This window comes from Lissotriton helveticus, chromosome 6, assembly GCF_964261635.1.
Source record: "Lissotriton helveticus chromosome 6, aLisHel1.1, whole genome shotgun sequence".
Taxonomy (NCBI): domain Eukaryota; kingdom Metazoa; phylum Chordata; class Amphibia; order Caudata; family Salamandridae; genus Lissotriton; species Lissotriton helveticus.
Window position 1 is genome coordinate 284,642,900 of NC_136067.1, and position 19,237 is coordinate 284,662,136.

At 44.1% G+C, this 19,237-nt stretch overlaps 1 protein-coding gene across 4 annotated transcripts in view; it reads left to right on the forward strand.

Moving 5' to 3' along the window:
- Nucleotides 1–19,237, forward strand: part of LDAH (lipid droplet associated hydrolase) — a 1,444,635-nt gene that overhangs the window by 252,337 nt on the left and 1,173,061 nt on the right. For all 4 annotated transcript variants that reach the window (XR_013596100.1, XM_078647724.1, XM_078647725.1 and 1 more), the window contains exon 3: nucleotides 3,539–3,673. Coding sequence is in view for 3 of the 4 variants with exons in the window: in XM_078647724.1 (XP_078503850.1) it covers nucleotides 3,539–3,673 (135 nt within the window). In the remaining variant the exon portion in view is untranslated. The remainder of the gene's footprint in view (nucleotides 1–3,538; nucleotides 3,674–19,237) is intronic.

The following is a 19,237-nucleotide window of genomic DNA, read 5'->3' on the forward strand; positions in this document are numbered from 1 at the left end:
TGGCGCTCAAAGCGTTCTTTCCAGCAATAACAACGGACAAAGTCCTGGTTCAGACGGACAACACTACAACTATGTTCTATCTGAACAAGCAGGGAGGAACTCGATCTCGCCCTCTGTCTCTGGAGGCCCAGACAATATGGCACTGGCTTCTGGCTCGGGGACTGTCGGTGGTGGCAGTACACCTTCCAGGCGAGCTAAACACAAAAGCAGACGCACTCAGCAGGCACTTCGAAGATCAGCCAGACTGGGTGCTAAACGACGAAGTGGTCGAAGAACTCTTCCGTTGCTGGGGTCGTCCAGACATAGACTTATTTGCGGACGACGAAAACGCCAAATGCCACGCCTTCGCGTCCAGGTTCCACCGGCCAGGGACGCAAGGGAACGCTCTCCTGCTGGAGTGGACAGGAATGTTCGCTTATGCTTTTCCCCCTCTGGCACTGATTCCGAAGGTGGTGGCCAAGCTCATCAGATCGAGCATGGACATGATTCTAATTGCTCCGGATTGGCCGCGACAATGGTGGTATCCAGATCTGTTACATCTGTCGCTGTGTCCACACAGACGTCTGCCGTGCAGGCCAGACCTGCTGAGCAAGATGGACGGGAGGATCCTGCATCCCAACCTCCCGTCGCTGAACCTGACTGCATGGCTCCTGAGGTCTTGCAATATGGACACTTAAATCTGCCTCCGGAATGTATGAATATTTTAAGAGAGGCAAAGAGACCTTCCACAAGGACGTCTTATGCGTTCAAGTGGAAAAGATTTTTCATTTGGTGTAAGGACCATGGCTTTGATCCCACCAAAGGGCAAGAAGAGGTAGTCCTGCCATACCTCCTATACTTAGCGACATCAGGGTTGAAATACGCTTCTATTAGGGTTCATTTATCCGCCATAGTAGCGTACAGAAAATCACCTACACAAACATCGTTTTTTCAGGTCCCAGTAGTGAAGGATTTCCTTCAGGGATTAAAGAAGGTCTATCCCCCTGTGAGAAATCCTTCTCCTCCCTGGGAGTTGAACCTGGTTCTCTCCAGACTGATGTCTACACCGTTTGAGCCTATACACAAGGCCTCCTTGCAGCATCTCACTTGGAAGGCGGCCTTCTTGGTGGCAATAACCTCTGCGCGCAGGGTTAGCGAGATACAAGCACTCTGCACCAAGGAACCTTACACTGTGTTTCACCACAACAGAGTGGTAATGAGGGCTCACCCATCTTTCCTTCCAAAGGTGGTATCGGATTTTCACATAAATCAAACGATTACCCTTCCTTCGTTCTTTCCTAACCCATCGACCCCAGCTGAGAGGTCGTTGCACTCGTTGGATCTTAAACGGGTGCTAAAGTTTTACCTAGAAAGAACGAAGGACACCAGAAAGACAGACCAACTCTTTGTCAATTATGGTGCTATGAGGACCGGTTTTGCAGCAGCCAAAAGATCCATCTCCAGATGGATTGTCTCTTGTATCAAACTAGCTTACCAGCTGGCTGGCAAACCTTTGTTGCATTCACCCAAAGCTCATTCCACTAGAGGGAAAGCAGCCACAATAGCTTTTTTGCATGACATTCCTATGTCAGAAATATGCAAGGCTGCGACATGGAAATCAGTCCATACTTTTACAAGGCATTATTGCCTAGAGTCTGATTCCAGAGCGGATTCTCAAGTAGGGCAAGCCTCCTTGAGAAACCTTTTTGGGTAGAGTAAGGCCTATTCTTGGGCCTACGGATATGAATGTTATCTGTTGATTCCTTTGCCCGCAGGGATGAGGTGAGGCTCGCTACTCTATTCTAATGCTTATGACTATTGATGAGGATCCCCTGGAAGAGAAGGATTAGTTACTTACCTGTAATCCTAGTTCTCTTCCAGGGGTATCCTCATCAAAGTCATAAGCAACCCTCCCGCCTCCCCGGGCAAAGGACTTTGTTTATTAATAGGAGATGGTTTTTAACCTGTTATTACCATGGTTTGGTTTTCAGTCTCCGAAAAGAACAACTGACCTAACTGTAACCCCTGAGGCATGATGGGAAGCTAGGGGCAGAGGTGCCTTAAAGGCACAGCGTCAGTTTTAGTGCATTCAGCTACAGGTTAGCTTTTCAGTCTTTTTAGACTGGGGATTTGCAATGCAGCCTGGGAGCTGTGTATGTTTACAGTGTGTTATGAGAATTTCTACTGTTTTTTAAGCATTAAAACAGTTTCTAAACAAGCATTGGTGTTGTTTCTCATGTTTCTAATGCAAAATACACTGTATGGTGGAAATTCTTCACAGCATATTACAGCTCTGTTGTTTTATTTGGCTGCAATTGCTTATTTTTATATATATATATATATTTATATATATATATGTCTATATATATGTGGGGCACATATAATATATTGTTTCCGGGGTCCCGCGCATGGGCGGGAATATTCTAATGCTTATGACTTTGATGAGGATACCCCTGGAAGAGAACTAGGATTACAGGTAAGTAACTAATCCATATTCCCTAAGATAAGATTCAAATCCAATAAAGGAATCCCACTGGTGAAAAGGTGCCGACACCTTTCGAACCCCAACACCATTGGTGGGGTTCTCATCAGGGCTGTGACTGGGTGTAAGCTAAAAAATGAAATAAAATGAAGTGCTAGCCCTCCCCTGTGTTTATTAAGTGATTTTAGACCAAAACGTACTAATAGTACCTGTGATTAGTAATTTGAAGTAGCCTGTGTTGATACTTCTGTAAACACGTCTTGAAATGTCTTTGTTCTATGAATTAAGGAGTAAAATGCATTAAGGATACATGTGCGTTAAGAATACATCTGCGTAATGCAACTCGTTAGAATCAGAGGCAGAGCAACACTGCTGAGAGCTTCATGACTTAACTTAACAATGGTAAATGTAGATGGAGGTTATAATTCCAAACAGAGTCAATGTCACTAAGTATTGTGATTTTCTGCAAAGAATATTGAGAGAGACTTGAGGCGCGTGCGCTAGTTTTCTAAGCCGCTGGGACAAAAGCCTCACAATAAGCCGCCTTACTCGCTCGTGTGTCTCTTTGTTGCAGTTCACCGGCAGTACCCTGAACCCTTAAAAAGGGCCAGGTCCAACACCTTCTATTAAACCTGCTACTAGCTTTGGGAATAAAACCAGATATTTTTCACTTGAAAAACATTGAAAAATGATCAGCACATGCTTGGCGGTCTTGAGTTTGTTACGGCCATAGATGTGACATCATAATGTTGGGCAACTCTTACCTTAAGAATGGTAACTGAAACCGGCTATGAGATGAAATAGATTTGTATGTCTAGCAGTGTAATCCCCAACCCCCTTCAATAATATCACAGTTAATGTACTTGGTTAATAAGCTGAAGGTGAATTCATTTAAATTCTAACAATAAATTAAGGTATACCAAAATCCGTAATAGGATATAGCAAGTACTGTTCGGGGTTGTTAAGTTACACAGAAAATGACAGAAAATAACCAGTAGGACTGTGTATTTGTAAGTTACAGGATTTAGTTACTTTTCATATCATACAATTAATTTAAAATGTGGTTTCCTTTGGCAGGTAACCCAGGCTTAGTTGGATTTTACAAGACATTCATGCAAACTCTGTACAATGGACTGAACCAGCAACATCCAGTATGGGGTTTAAGCCACGCTGGGCACTGTGGACCCCCAAGTGGCATGAGCATGACAGCAGGTATGGTATTTTACTTTATAATTCATAAAATTATAAATTCACCATATTAAATGTTTGGAAACAAAACGTGACAACTAAATCCAAGGTCAAACAAACTGCTACGAAGATGGATCAACAATACTGTTGGTTACTGTTATCACAGTACGGAGCAGAAGAGATTAATTACGTGGTCAAAGGGTCGTATTAATGAATTTCTACAGCATCCATATAGGATTGATTTTGAGTTATGTGTGTGGTCATACATTTGTTCTAAGACTAAACATTTATGAAAAGAAGTATTTTTACAATCTGTTGTTAAATGTTACATATTAACTAATGTTTATACTTGTGATATAGTGCTGGTGAGAGTTGTGCAGTTGTACCAGTTGCTGAATGGTACCTACAAATGACCTTCGTGAATGGGTAGAGCTTTGCTATGTAAGTGAAGCTTTACATTGTTGGTACTGCATGGACCACATTTCTGGGATGAGCCTTCTAGAACAGGAACACATGGTATTACAAGCTCTCTTTCACAGGAGATCCCAAATTGGGACTCAACTTACAGAAACCTTGTATTGTATTATAGCACCTCAGTGGTACATTCCTACCTCTTCTCAAGGCCCCAAAGCACTTTGCAAATAGCCTTGTCAGTATTTAATATTTCTGTAGCGCATGGGTGGAAAAAGGGTGTTGGTTGAAGTGAAATTTACTAAGGGTGAGTTTTGGTTTTGAGCCAGAGGCCCGACTTGTCAAGCTGGAAGTTACGTGTGTTTTACCCATGTAGCTGTAGGTGAAGGAGTGACAGTATTGAAATGCAAGTTGCTTATACAAGCCAAACAGGATTGTGACCTGAGAGTCACTTGAGCCCTGGTTTAGAGAAAAGCCAAATCCTTATTTCTCTTCTGAATTCTGGATGGATGTTGATGGCCCTTATCCTCTTCTGGAGCATATGCTAAATCGTGCATGTCCATTAAGAAAGAGCTGCCGTCAATGCCATTTTTTTTAAAGAGGGCCTTATTAGGTTAAGGAATTTGTTTTGAATTCTCCTTTGTTGCATAACGTGAGTTTGGATTCTAAGAATGTTAGTCCCTCCCATGAATTGCCTGGTGTACAATAAAGAGCGCTTTGACAGACATTCTTCTTGCCACTGGTATCCAGAGTAGAGCTTTGCAATGTGAAAGTAATGTGGTCCCATCTGTTTAGGTTAAGGACTTGTCCCATTGCTGCACTCTGTACTCTTAAAGCTTGCTGATTAAGTTTTAGTGCATCCTATGGAAAGTGCAAATCTCTGGACCAGACTGGACATCATTATGGCCAGTGATGCTTGTATCTTGTGTGAGAGCCCTAGATAGGTGAATAATGTATCTATAATGTACATATTGAGTCTCCTCTCTCTTTGTTGAATTGCTATTGAAGTGAAAGTTTTGAATTTATGATCACATCCATTTTTTTCACTTCACTTGATCAGGCCAGTATTTGTAAGGTTGTGCTTTTGACAGAAACCACAGATAATTATTTCAGTTTTTGGTGAGTTACGTTTGAGGTGATTATTTGATATCCGGAATTTAACAGGCACTCGCTGTTCGCCAAATATTGACTTTTGAAGGTTGTTTCACTTTTAACATGTTATGAACATCATTAGCATCAGTGGTCTGTGAGGTTGAATGACTTCTTATGGTCCGGTTGTTGGTCTTAGTGCGTTGTTGGCCTTCCTGCCTGCACTGCTACGTTGCTGAGTATAGGCAATCATTCTGATCAAGAGCCTCACAAATAGATAAGAAGTTAACCTTCAGTAGCATTCTTCCTCCTGCAGGCAGCTCATCTCTTGTAATAGCTTGCACCCACGGCCTGGAACTAGAAAGCTTTGTAGTGCTAGCAGGGGTTGTTGAAAGCATGGTCCCATTAAAGTAGTCATTCAGTTCTCCATGATACAGGGTCCATTGAACTGTAGAACTGACTCACATAACCAATATTTTGAGAAAAGCAATACAATGGAGAGGATGAGAAGTTTGCTTGAGGAAGAATAGATTTATAGGAAATCCATTGCTGTAGGTGATCCACTTTTTCTTTAAAAATACACCTTGTGAGGAAGTCTTGTCTTTTGATTGGTACAAGCAGTGTCAGGAAGAACTCGAAATAAAGCAGGATTTTAAGAAGACTTTTTTGAAGGACCACTCGACCAATGCAAGCCTCACCCACCTAACATTCAAACAGCCTAGTTAGTGGTTAATAAAGGACCACTTTGCTGCTTGATATATGTCCACAAAAGCAAACCCGCTCTATGGTTCTGATGTCACACTTTGGCCTTCTATGGAATGAACACCGATGCCTTCTATGAGCTTATAAATCATAAAAGAAATCATATAAAATTAATTCACTGAGAGTTAATAATTGCTCTACAACAGACTGGGAGAACTTAAAGAGCCAGGAAAGGGGTTTAAAACAAGAGGAGCGTGTTTACGGCCTTCATTAAGTGAACATGGTTTGCAGTGAGTTGAATTGACCGTGTCAGAGTGTTCCGACGCTTTTGAGGAAATAATAAGAAACCTGACAACCATGGTGTGTAACCTTGGGATAGCCAGGAGGAGATTAAGGGCCATATGTATCAAGCAAATTTGCATTAGCAAACACCGAAATTCTACGAATTTCGGCGTTTGCGAATGCAATTTTGCCAAATGGTATGTATTAAGGCAAAATAAGGAATCCTAAAATTTGCGATTCCTTATTTTGCGACTGCATTTAAGAAGCACCAAAAAAGTGCAATTTGGTCTTAAGAAATCGCAAATTACCACCAACTTCAAGTTGGTGGTAATTTGCCATTTCTTTGAAAAATGCACTTTTTTGCATTTTTCAAAGTGCAATGTGAAGCACATACATGCCCTTAGGGCATGTATGTGCGCCATATGTGCACCCATGCTTATTTCAGGGGTGCAACAGGGTGTCTTTTTGACACCCCTGCACCCTTGAAATTGCATTCTCAATTTGCGATTCGCTAATTGCTAATCGCAAATTGAGAATGTCTTCCCAGTCATTCCTATGGGCCTACAGCTCGCTGTTAAACTTGTACTATGCCATCCTTCCCACTCACATCATTCTGAATTTAGGGCCATATGTATCAAAAAGTCATTTTGCGATTCTCAAATAGCGATTTTTTGCGGATCGCTATTTGAGAATCGCAAAATGCTATGTATGTAGGAATTGCAATACATTTTGTGAATCCTACATATTCCTTAATTGTGAATTGTGAATCACAAATTGCGATTCGCAATTAAGGAATACCTCCCCATTCATTCCCATGGGAGACTGGGGACATACCGAGAGTGCCAAACATAATATTTTAAGCGGGGTGTGCTCTATGTGATGCCAATGCAAAGGTATAGGAGTCCTGGAAAAAAAATCAAGCTTATTCTTGATGCAAACAGCCCTCACCAGAATGTTTTACATTCTTTGTAGATTTTCAGAACATCAGCATGGTTGATATAAATAGTACTGGCATAATAGAGGGTGGTTCAACATAGAACTAGCCATAGTGGGTTAGTGATCAGATGACATAAGAGAAAGATTTGTTTTGAGCATCCAAGAATAAATGTGGGTCGATTTATGGTAAAATCTAACTGAAACGGTTTTACCTGCTGTGATAGGAGTGAGTGACTTGTAAAATTTCTGTGGCCACTTTGTGGAGTTTGAGAGGACCTCAATGTGGTACACAAACAAAGATGCATAGTCCAGGTGTAGTAGAAGATCCCTCTTTATTCGCAGGTAAGTTAGGTGGCAGATTACAGGATAGGAAGTTACAAGGAGAAACCCCACCAGGAGAGAGCTACAAGCTCCTCAGCCTCAGATGACCAACTGACCATCTCAACACAGGGAGGCACTCTATCATTCCATGATGTCACAGGACATTCTATTAAAGTGGTAGAGAGGGAAAATACATAGAACCATTTACCACACTCAACACCACCAACCTACAAGATCTCAATTGTTGGCATTACATTTCAGAAAAAAAGTTAAGCCTATAGGAACGGATGATTAACAGTTGCTGAAAGGGGCCATGGTTGTGGCACAATGATGATTACGATGAAAAAGGATTTCTGTATCTCCTGTGTAGCAACAGAAATTGAAAAGATAGGGGTAAATAAGTCAGCTCTTACCGTACTTTGAAGCACATAACTATTCAACTGAAAATGGATTATTTAGAAATGGCCTTGTCTTTTTCACACTGGCAAAGATCAAACAAGGGTCTGTTAACACTAAGCACCCTAGACGGGCACGTAAAATCTTGTGATCCTCTTACGTTAAAGATTTACCTTACTTTTAAAATAGATAAGGAGGTGGAGAGAGCATGATCATATTGATCTATGAAGTATTATGAAGCTCTGAGACCACATTTGCAGAAAGGAAAATCAAACTTTTAGGTTTGATTGCCTTTGATAAAACTGAAACCAATTAGGTTTATCAGCCTAGCCTCAGAATGTTAGTACTGAATATGTGTATTTGATCCAGAGAGGTCTCTCTGACATTAGTCTGTGCACAGCAGGCGTTGAAGCTGTACCAAGATCAAACAGAGGCCGTGTTCTCTTAATTCTCTGAGGGTGGACCTGAGAAAGGACTCAAAGGTCTTAGGAGGAAAGTCTGATTTGAGCAGCCTTGAATGAGAGAATTGCAGTAAAGTTAAAGAGGAAGTGCTACAAAGAGGGTTTAGGGTTGGTACTATTTCTGCCACAGTTGTGTCTAGGGAATTTTAAAATGACTGGCTAGTTCACAGGATAAAACAGCATCTCACCACCAGCACATCAGAACATTCCTAGACACAAAAGCACATCTGAAGGAAGAATTCTTGTTAATTGCTGAGGAAATGAACCTGAAGGACTCCTGATTTCCACTAGGACCAATGAACTGCAGCTGCTCTACAAGGGCCATCTGACTGGCCTTCTTCCCACTCTACCTCCAGCAACTTGGGACACATGCTCTTTCCATGCCCTTGACAGCAGAGCATTTTTAAGTATGCACAAGATGATAACCTACCTTTCAAACTGCATTGGCTTCCAATACAACAGCGTATAGAATTCAAGGCTTTATGCCTGGTTCACAATAACCTACCTTTCAAACTGCATTGGCTTCCAATACAGCAGCGTATAGAATTCAAGGCTTTATGCCTGGTTCACAAGACACTATATGGCAGAGGGGCAGCTGACCTCCGTACATTTTTTGCATTGGTACATTCCTACAGAAAGCCTCAGATCCTCAAACACGGGACGCATCTGTACCATCAAAGTCTGTAGAGAGATGGGGAGGTAGGAGTCTATCGCACTGTGCAGTCAGGCTATGAAACCAACTGCCTACCACCGTGAGAATTTAACCAAACAGGCTAATGTTCAGGAAACTGTTATAAACGTGGCTGTTCCCCGGAGCATAAAACGTCCGACATAGCTGTTTGTAGTCCCTCTATTGTATCACTTTAGCGCCAAGACGCCTCGGCATTCAAGGGCTCTATAAATTTTATTCTAACCTTTTGAATATTCCAAAATTTTTAGGTCTGTTGATCTTAACCTCCGCCATGTAACACACATTAACAGGCCCTCTTAAGTGGGTTTCCTCATGTGTTAATATAACAGTATAGAAGTAGGTTTTCTCTTGGTGTTATACTGTGTTAAGAAAATCCACATATGAATGTGCATTTAAGATTGTGAATACCAAACATGGGATATACTTATTAATAGACATATTTGCACTCCTAATTTCGACTTGGGGTCACAAATATATTTGTGAATTTAGCCCTGTGTGATTTACTGAAGATATGTAGCCAACTTTTATTCTAATTGTGTCGCTTATGAACCACAAATGAATCTTCTGCCTATTGAGAGGGCATTAAGGACCTTTTAAAATTTCCTGGTAGTTCCAGGGTCCATTGGCTATGTTTTATAAAGTCAACTCTGTGAAAATTGGGTCTTGAAAGATTTGGGTTACACCCAGAGGAACTAATGTCAACTTCAAGGGCAGTTTGAAAGGAGACCTATTGGAATGTTGTCCTTGAAGAAATTTTTGCAAAAGAGTGGGTGTCTGGTCGAAAACCTTCTGAATTTCAAATCCACCCCCATATACTAGGCCATCGTGGCCTTTGTTTCATCCCCCAGGCCAAAATAATTTTTTGCAATTCAGATATGGCACTCTTGACACTAGATAATTTAGCAAAATGTGGTCTTGTGCGGCAGATGTCTCGGACATTTGCCCTGCCTGCAAGCAAGGGGTTGAAACGTTGGTGCATCTACTGGTTTCTGTGGCGCTTACCCTGCATAGAGGAAGAAATTGATAGCACCCATATCAAGGCTTTCACAATCCTACCAGTGATACAGACGCCTCTGTAGTGTATTGCATATAAAGGTACCTACTGTCTGTATGGCTCACAAGAGGAAATTTTGAAGTGGAAATCCTTTAGTGTTGCAGAACCTGCAGTTTCGATGTATTTTATGAATTATTTTAATGATTGTATGTGTTTCTCCATACTTGCTTTGGAAGGAAACATGCTTATATTTGTCCTGAATATATTGAACTGTCTTTTTTATCTGATAGTGACTTCTAGCTGCAGATTCCCTACCTTAGAATTATCCCCAGGCATCAGACTGGATATGGAAATTTTTCTTGAGCTGTACCTCTAGGTGGCTTAGTTTGGCTTCCCGTGGCATCGTCCGCACCAGAAGTTACATGTGCTGTGCCTAAATAAGCACCACCCCACTGCGCTGACATGAGTTATTTTCTTTACGCGCCAGTCAACGCAGATCCGTAAAGAGCTACCCCTCAGTCAATTTTTGACTAACCTTTTTGGAAATTTTCTTGAAGTGTTTTGAGGTTGTCTCCTCCTGGTGTGGTAAGAATGTCATCGAAAAATGGCTGGCTTCAAACCCTGCCATGCCTGTCACCGCTTAAAGTGGGTGACGGACCTGCACCTTTTGTGCCTCTGGTGCCTTGAGCACCACCACGACCCAGAGGCCTGCTCTGATTGCTGCACCATGCAGCCGGAGGCCTTGAGAAAGCGATCCCTCAAGCTCCTGGTGGCTCGAGGTGGGGTGCTGCGACAGTCCAGAGCCTGGCCGAGAAGAAAGTACTGGGAGCAGTCATGGAGTCCAAGAAGCTCATCCCACTCCAAGTTAGCCGGTCATTCAGGTAAGTCCAGACACAAGAATAAGAAGTCAAAGCGTGTTGCGACCTGGGGCTGAGCCATTGCCTGCGTCGGCTCTGAGCCTCCCCGAGTTTCTGGGAGCCGGATCAACCCCCGCCCAACTAAAAGTGTTTGATGAGGCTATGCACCTCATATTTGGGCGGGCTGTTCCCTTCGGCGTGGCAGTCAGGCCCCAGGGATCCACAGAGGGATCCTAATCAGCGCTGGTCGTGCCATGCCGACCTTCCCTGGTGCCGGTTCTGAGGCCGACACTCCTGGCGCTACCAGCGGTCCCATGCCCATTTTCATGCCTGACTCTGACACAGAGCCAGAGGGGTGTCACCCGACGGCGACTCCAGTGCCAACTGGAGCCATGACTTCCATGCCAGAGCCTGAGCCCTATTTCTATGGGCTTGGACTCAGAAAAGAATGAGATTGGTAGATGGATCCTGAAGAATACCAGCCTTATGACTCCTTGGACTGGTGTGAGGATCTGGATGAAGCCAGCGGTCTGGACACTTCTCCACATACTGGCATGCTTCCTCCCCCTACCGTGGCTACAGAGGAGGGAGCGTCATTCACAATGGTGTGCAGAGGGCAGCTGAGGTCCTGGACTTTAACTTGCCCTCATTGGCAGTCAAGACTAATGTCTTGAAGGAAGTGCTTCATTTGGGAGTGTCTCGTTTCAAACCACTGCTCCCATTCAACAAAGCACTTACTGATATCCTGCTTGGGACCTGGTCCAAGCCAAGCACAGGGCCTCCTGTGGACTGGACAATTGTCCGACGCCGCCATCCTGCTCCCCACCCCCCCTAAATTCCTCACGGAATACCCTAACCCGGAGAACTTTGTAGTCCAAGACTTCACTTCACACCTAAATTCTAGTCCATTCCCAACCGCCCTGACGGATTGGAAATCCAAGAGACTGGACAATTTAAGCAAGAAAATGTTTTCTTCCACCATCCTGGTATTGCAGTCCGTGAACACCGCTTGCCTTTTGGGTTGCTAGTCCCATGCTCTGTGGGATACTGTTGCATAGGTGTTGTGTACGGTCATGGAGGAAGTCCAGGCCATTCTCTCTGAAACTGTTGCGGACCAGAAGGATGCAGCTAAGTTCACTCTTAGATGCGATTAGACACCACAAACTCACTAGGCAGAGCCTACTGGCTTTTCTGGGTCTGTCCAGTCCTTATGGACATGCACTTTGATGGCTTCCGTCTCTTGGGAGACAAGGCGGATTCGCTGCAACCAGGTCCTTGGGCCTTTCTATTGCCCCTCATCACCCTCAATCCCCTTTTGCTCTTTCGTGCCACGGGAGGGGCTTACAGCTGCGTCCTTACCCACCCAGCCATCGCAGCGCATAAGCTTTCCAACATCTGCATGGCCATGGACGCGGTTCCTCCTGTCCTCGTGAGAGAGGTAGCCAGTGGTTGGGTCAGTCCACCGCCCTCCTCCCAGTTGCCACAGCTTCCGAATCCCTCCTAGTCTGCCTGTTTATCATCATAGGTACCTAGTGGACTGCAGGATTCACCATCACCTGCCCAGTGGCAGTTCATAACATTGGACAGGCAGGTTTTACAGATTGTCTGAAGGGGCTACTCCCTGCCCTTTAAGTCTACCTGTCCCTCAATGCCACCTGCTTACGACAGGCTGATGGAGGACCACCTATCCCTTTACCGCCAGGATGTGACGGCTCATTTGGTCACAAGAGCCATAGAGAGAGTGCTGATGCCAGAAGTAGGTCATGGTTGATATTCCCGCTACTTTTTGGTGTCCAAGAGGGACAGAGGCCTTCGTCCTCTCCTCGACTTCTGCTCTCTTAATTTCTTTGTCAATAAGAAGCTCAGGATGCTCACTCTTGCTCAGGTCCTGTCTGCCCTGGACCCAGGAGGCTGAATGGTAGCAGTGGACTTGCAGACACATATTTTCACATTACTGTCCTACCTGCCCACTGGCGTTACCTGCTGTCCAAGGGGCACTTTCAGTTTGCTGTGCTCCATTTTGGACTCACTAGTGCCCCTCGGGTGTTCACCAAGGTGATGGCGGTGGTTGCAGCGCATCTACGAAGTTCAGGGGTGCCAGTCTTCCCTATCTCAATGACTGGCTGTTGAAGCAGACGTGCACCAGGCTGTCGTCTACCACCTCCAGACTACGGCAGACCTTCTCCGTTCGCTGTTGTTCATTATCAGTGTGCCAAAGTCACACCTGACTCCCTCTCATTTGCTCCCTTTGATTGAAGCTGTTCTGGACCCGGTGTAGTTTCGAGTCCATCCTGCCGAACGGCGAGTTGAGGATATTCTGGCTATGATACTGATGTTTTATCCTCTTTCATGAATTTTGGTGAGGCTGGCACTGAGGCTGTTGGGCCTCATGACCTCCTGCATTCTGCTTGTGACACATTGGCATATGCGGGCGCTGCTGTAGGACCTGTGGTTCCAGTGGGCTCAGCATCCGGAGAATCTCTCCAACATTGTCCAGATCTCCAGGAAAACTGCAAAGAACCTGCAGTGGTGGCTTGCAAACTGTGATTGGGTCAGCGGCAGACCCCTCATCCTTCCCTAACCATCTCTGACAGTAGTGACAGATGCATCATTTCTGGGATAGGGTGGCTATCTGGGAGAGGTGTAGATCAGAGGGCTCTGGCAGAATCCGAACTCCATATCAACCTGTTGGAGCTCCGGGCGATCAGATTGGCATTGAAAGCCGTTCTATCCTTCATCCAGGAAAGGCTAGTGCTGGTGTTCACGGTCAACACCACCGCCAGGTGGTACTGCAACAAGCAGGGTTGGGTGGAATCGTCGACCCTTTGTCAAAAGGCTGTGCATCTTTGAACATGGTTGGAACAGCAGGGCATATCCCTGGTGGTTCATCATCTGACAAGATCTCTGAATGCCAGAGCGGACAAACTCAGTCGCAGATGCCTCACGGATCACGAATGGCTTCTCCATACGGAGGTGGAGCAAGGTCTCCTTTAGCAATGCGGAGAGCCTTGGTTAGATCTGTTTGGCACCGCCAAGAACGCGCAATGGCAGCAATTCTGTGCGCTGGAGTTTCCAAGACGACTCTCGTTCGGAGACGCTTTTCATCTCTAGTGGAGCTGTAGCCTCCTATATATTTTTCTCCCCATACCACTTCTGCCCAGAGTTCTGCAGAAGATCAGGAATGACCGGGCCCAAGTCATCTTTGTGACTCTGGACTGGGCACAGAGAATCTGGTATCCCGAGTTGTTGAGCATGGCCATCAGCCCTCCAATCAATCTGAAAATATTATGTCGCAGCAGCAGGGGAGGGTTCTCCACATGAACCTGTCCAGGCTCCGCCTTCTTGTGAGGAGATTGAGCAGGGACAGTTGACAGGTTTCCACCTTCCTCCCAAACTCTAATTAATCTAGGCAGCCAGGCGTCCCTCCACTAAGATGTTCTACGCCTGCCATTGGGCAAAATTTGTGACATGGTGCACAGAAGACAAATCGGCCCCTTTTTACTGCCCCCCTTTCTCAGGTTCTCCTCTTCATCCTTTACCTTGCCCAGCAGGGCTCTGCTCTGGGCACTCTAAATGGCTATCTCTCTGTTATTTCAGCTGTTCTGCAGTTGCCTGATCAACCATCCCTCTTTAAATACCCTATTGTATATAGGTTTCTGAAAGGTTTACATCATTTGTTTCCACCTTCTCCCTTTATTATGCCCCAGTGGGACCTCCGTCACGTCCTCCATTTCCTTAGGTGCGCTCCTTTGAGCCCTTGCACAATTGTCCTGCCAGGCTCCTTACCATCAAGACAGCCTTCCTGGTGGCAATAACATCTGCCTGAAGGGTCAATGAGCTTCAGGCCTTGTTCTCCAAGCCTACTTTCTGAATATCTACCCAGACAAACTGTTGATTCATATGAGAGCTTTCTTTCTCCAGTAAGTGGTCATTGTATTTCAGCTAAGCCAATCCATCACTCTGCCTACTTTTTACACTTTGCCTCAACCCTCCAAGTAAGCGGAGTCAGTGACTTCACCAAATGGACCCAAAAGAGCGTTGTCGTTCTAACTTGATCGTGCACAAGAGGTCCGGGTGGGTGACCAACTCATTGTGTGGTATGTCGAAGGGAAGAAAGGCTGTGAGAAGAAGACCATCTCAGGATGGATAGTGATCTTTATCAAAATCTGCTATCCACTGCCTAAAAAGCAACCCCTTGAGGGTTTGCATGCTCATTCCTCCAGAGCTAAAGGTGCAACTACTGCGTTAGCACGCAGAGTTCCAGTCCTGAACATTTGCCGGGCAGCAACGTGGGCTTCCATGCACACTTTTAATAAGCACTACTGCCTGAACAGTCGGGTCCACAGTGATGCTAATTCTAGTCGCAGAATTCTTACATACCCACCCATCCTCCCAACTCTGCAAATGGATTTCCAGGGACATGGCTTTCCCCTTTCAGGCCCCTAGTATTCCACACCAGTGGTCAGTGTACTTCGTGGCCCCACAGTTGTGGCGTGGAAAAACGCAAAAAGTAACTGACGTCAGTACACAAGGGTGGCCCCTATATAGGCACCGCACATGTCACTTCCAGCACTGAAGACACCATGTAGAGCCAAACGATGCCACCTATCTGTGCCCAGGGGTACTGCTCAGGAAAGATTTCTGTATCCAGTCTGATGCCTGAGAATAATTCTAAGCTAAGGTATCTGTGGCTAGATAGAGTCTCTACAGATATGGCGTTATTGAAGGTAAGTAACTTGTTCAATGATGTATGTTTGTAAGGGAAGAAAATCCAGAATAAACTGTATTTGGATTGCGGGTGCTATAATATTAATAGAATTGTAGTGTAGATTTAGACTGCTGGCCTTGTTTAAAAAAAGTTTACAGATTTCTGTTAAATGATCCAAATCTGCAGCAGCATCTTACAGAATTGGAATCTCCTTCATTAGTGGGCATGCACTCTCGTTAGTTATTGTTTACAAACACATTTCTAAGGTAAACCTCTGTTTAGTTTTAATTTTCAGGCTGGAACCCTTTACATCCACTACAAGTATGGTAGCAAGATTTCAGGGGCTGTATGACGCTACAACGCATTCCTTTACCCTGGCTTGCACCCTGACTTGCTGTCAGGGTGCACTAGAAGTTGGATTAGTATAATTTAGTATTCCAACTCCAGTGTGTGCAACAGTAGGAAAGGTGTTAGAGTTAACTCCAACACCTTCTACCCCTTGCAACAAGCATTTTGCGTTGCAATGACATGCGTTGTAATGGCACGCGTTGTAACGCTTCCGTTGTAAAGGCTGTTTCCCGATTTCAGGTGCTGACTAACCACCAAGTGTTTGCTCAATACTCTAGTAATGAGCAAACATAGTAACAGGAGCAGTTTCTTTGGTTGGCTTTATTGATACTCATTTTTAACCCTGAGTAAGTCAACAATATTTCCACACAAGCCCTCTTCCAACCTTTCCTAGATTGACTACCCCTTCCCAATACAGACACCAGGTCTGGTGGATTAGTGCTAAGGCAGGGTGTTATACAATCACCTCTTAAAACATCCACAGAGCTTCTTCCTCGCACCTCACTAACATGCTCACCTGTAACACACCAGCCAAAAACCTGTGACTGTCCAACTACAATAGATATAAAACTGCAATGAGCTAGATGAAGATTCTGGCCTTTCAGCCAGTAGCAGCCGGTGTCTCGATAGAGTGGCGGGGGGAGGGGGACGGACGGATGACGAGACAAATAAAGAAAAACAAAAAATCACTTATCTGCCGCATCGTGCTCCTCGCCACTGAAGGCACAGGGTCCCAGAGTCCACTGCAGCCAATCCTGGTGCTGCTTTCATGCTGCTGACAGCATCAGTATTGGCCTGAGCGCCCTTGATTTGTGCTCCCAGTTAGACTGGGAGCCTGTGCCGACTCTCTCCAACCCAGTAACCCAGTTCCGGTAGGAGAGACCTTCAGTGCGAATCATGGTTTGGCGGTCCTGAGACTGTCATGCACACTGATAACAGTACAAAACATTCCCCCTAGTGCCTGCCACCCCCCTGGCCCAGCCCCCAAGCCTTGGCTCAGAGAGTAAAAATAAAACTATAATAAACAAGGGTTTATTATTGTTTTATTTGTCATTCTTTGGTTGCTGGTGGGGGGTAGCGCTCCTCCACCATAGCGGAGAAGTCGCTGCTGCTTTCAGCCCCGTTTGCTTGCTGCTTTGGAATTCGCACCCAGATGACCCGGATGCAGTCTCCTTTGTTTCAATATTCAAGATTCTGCAAGTTAGCGACTTGTCAAACTTGAGCACCAGTTTTATCCCCAATTGTATATGCTCAATGCCTGAGGCTGGCAATGGACACATGTGTAGAGTATTTAATATACTCTAGGTCTTAGGACCAATTTCCCATTATGTTGGAAGATAATGCCACACTCATTAAATACCACATCCTGCAGTAAAGAGATTACCTCACCACTCCCTTTTCTGCACCTTATAATTGGAATAACATGGTAATAAAGCATCTTATTTCATGTTCCGCGCTCCAAAACACACAACTTGTAGTATTTTACACACTCAAATTCTGCCAGGTTTTACTTGTATAATCTGTGGAGGTGAAATTGAAATATTAGTGCACATTTTGTACTCATGCGTAAGGCGCAAACTCTAGTTTGATGTTCTTCTGTTTTGCCATTAGTTCATCCTTGTCCTACCACCAATCACCAACAGTGGCAGCCGGCATGGCTCATGGGTGGCGGGGGTCGCGGGAAGGATATTGTGTGTGATCCAGCGCGGCTCTCAAACAACCTTTAATACTTATCTCACTTAACTGAGGAGCAATCTATTTTTACTCATCAGTGGGGCCCATAACACTGCGAGTCATACACTCACACACACGTACCTTTACTCCTGTATCAGTGACAAAGAAGGTGAACTGCCGGTTAGCGGGGTACCTAATGCTCATATTTTGTACATTATATACATTTATAGAATTTCTTTACATATGCTAATGTATTACTTGGAAAACTCTACACCAAGGAACTCCACTATTTGGTCAATTGATCATCTAGTAGAAGTTAGTTGATGGAGACTAAGACCAGCTTAATCATAGTAATCCTATAACTTTAGCATTTTATTCTGTCATAACATTGTAATAAAATAAAACCACAACTCAAGTTTAAATTTAAATTTTGAATTTATCTACTTCATTTAAGATATCGGCACTTTAGTTTATTTAGACAAGCAAGAATGAAGCATTTTATTTAGTATATGTTAAAAGACAATGAAATTTAGAAATCATATTACCAAGTTCTGTTATATGAAAATAACAAAATTGCACGAGTCTCAATCTGCCTCTCTATTCTCCTCAACGCCTTTTTTCCAAAACAAAATTTCTTTATTCAATCATCTTCATTGCTCCAAAAGTTAAAGTCCAAAACATATTTCAAAGTCTCGAGCACCATAAAATTCGTTCAAACCAACAGCATGTCGTGGTGCAAAATAAATCCAAGGAGCAAGCTTTTTTATCCTTTCGAACAAGCTCTTTTTATACCCCTTTTCACTAACTACCTAGCTTAAAATTGAAAATGTTAGGGTCCACAGTTTGTTCTGATTTGTCCATTAAAGGGGTGGCTATGATCACCTCATCCCATCCTTGCCCCAAACAGGTTTTCCAAAATGCGTAGTCATCCTTAACATGTTCTCATGGCAGTCATCTCCGTTTATGCTTGTCTTTCACTTTTTGTTACATGATTTGCTATTCTCTTCCATTCATTGATTCCGTTCCCACAGTCTTAGATGCAAACATCCCTTGGCACACTTCCGCGCCCTAGACCAAGCTGACCTTGACATCACTTCGCTTTGCGTACCAGCCATTCTGCTTACTCCGCTTTTCATTTATGCGCATGCGTAGAGGCTCTTTCCCTCAAGCTGATGTCAACGCCGCAGTCAGCAGCCATTTTCAACAACCAGGCCGCATAGGCCTCAATGAGAACCAGTGCAAAAACAAACACAACAGACGTCAGATTAAGAATTATAGTTTTTCTGTTTACATCCCACCATTCTTATATCCCAAATTAGTGATTACCTAGCAAAAGCATGACATATAGCTTTATTTTACTTACAAAGTGCATTTCTTTTTCTCTTTCCACGATGAATACATACACTCTGATGAAGCCTAAACATACATGCTTTTTTGATTAATGTATATTATTATAGCACTATGTTAATATGACTCGTTCACAATTGTTAGTATATTATTTTTGCAAATGGCCATTAGTTTCCCACATGTAACTTATAATGTCTAAGTGCGTTTTGTTGATTAATTTTCATGCAGCACACCATTAATTCAGTTATTGTTATACGAAATTAACTTCACAAGGGGTACACAAAAATGTTTGTCTCTCCCCTGCTCGATCATGTGGGGGAATAAAAATAAAATAAACGTACCTTGCCGCCGTGTCTCGCGTTTCTGCTCCT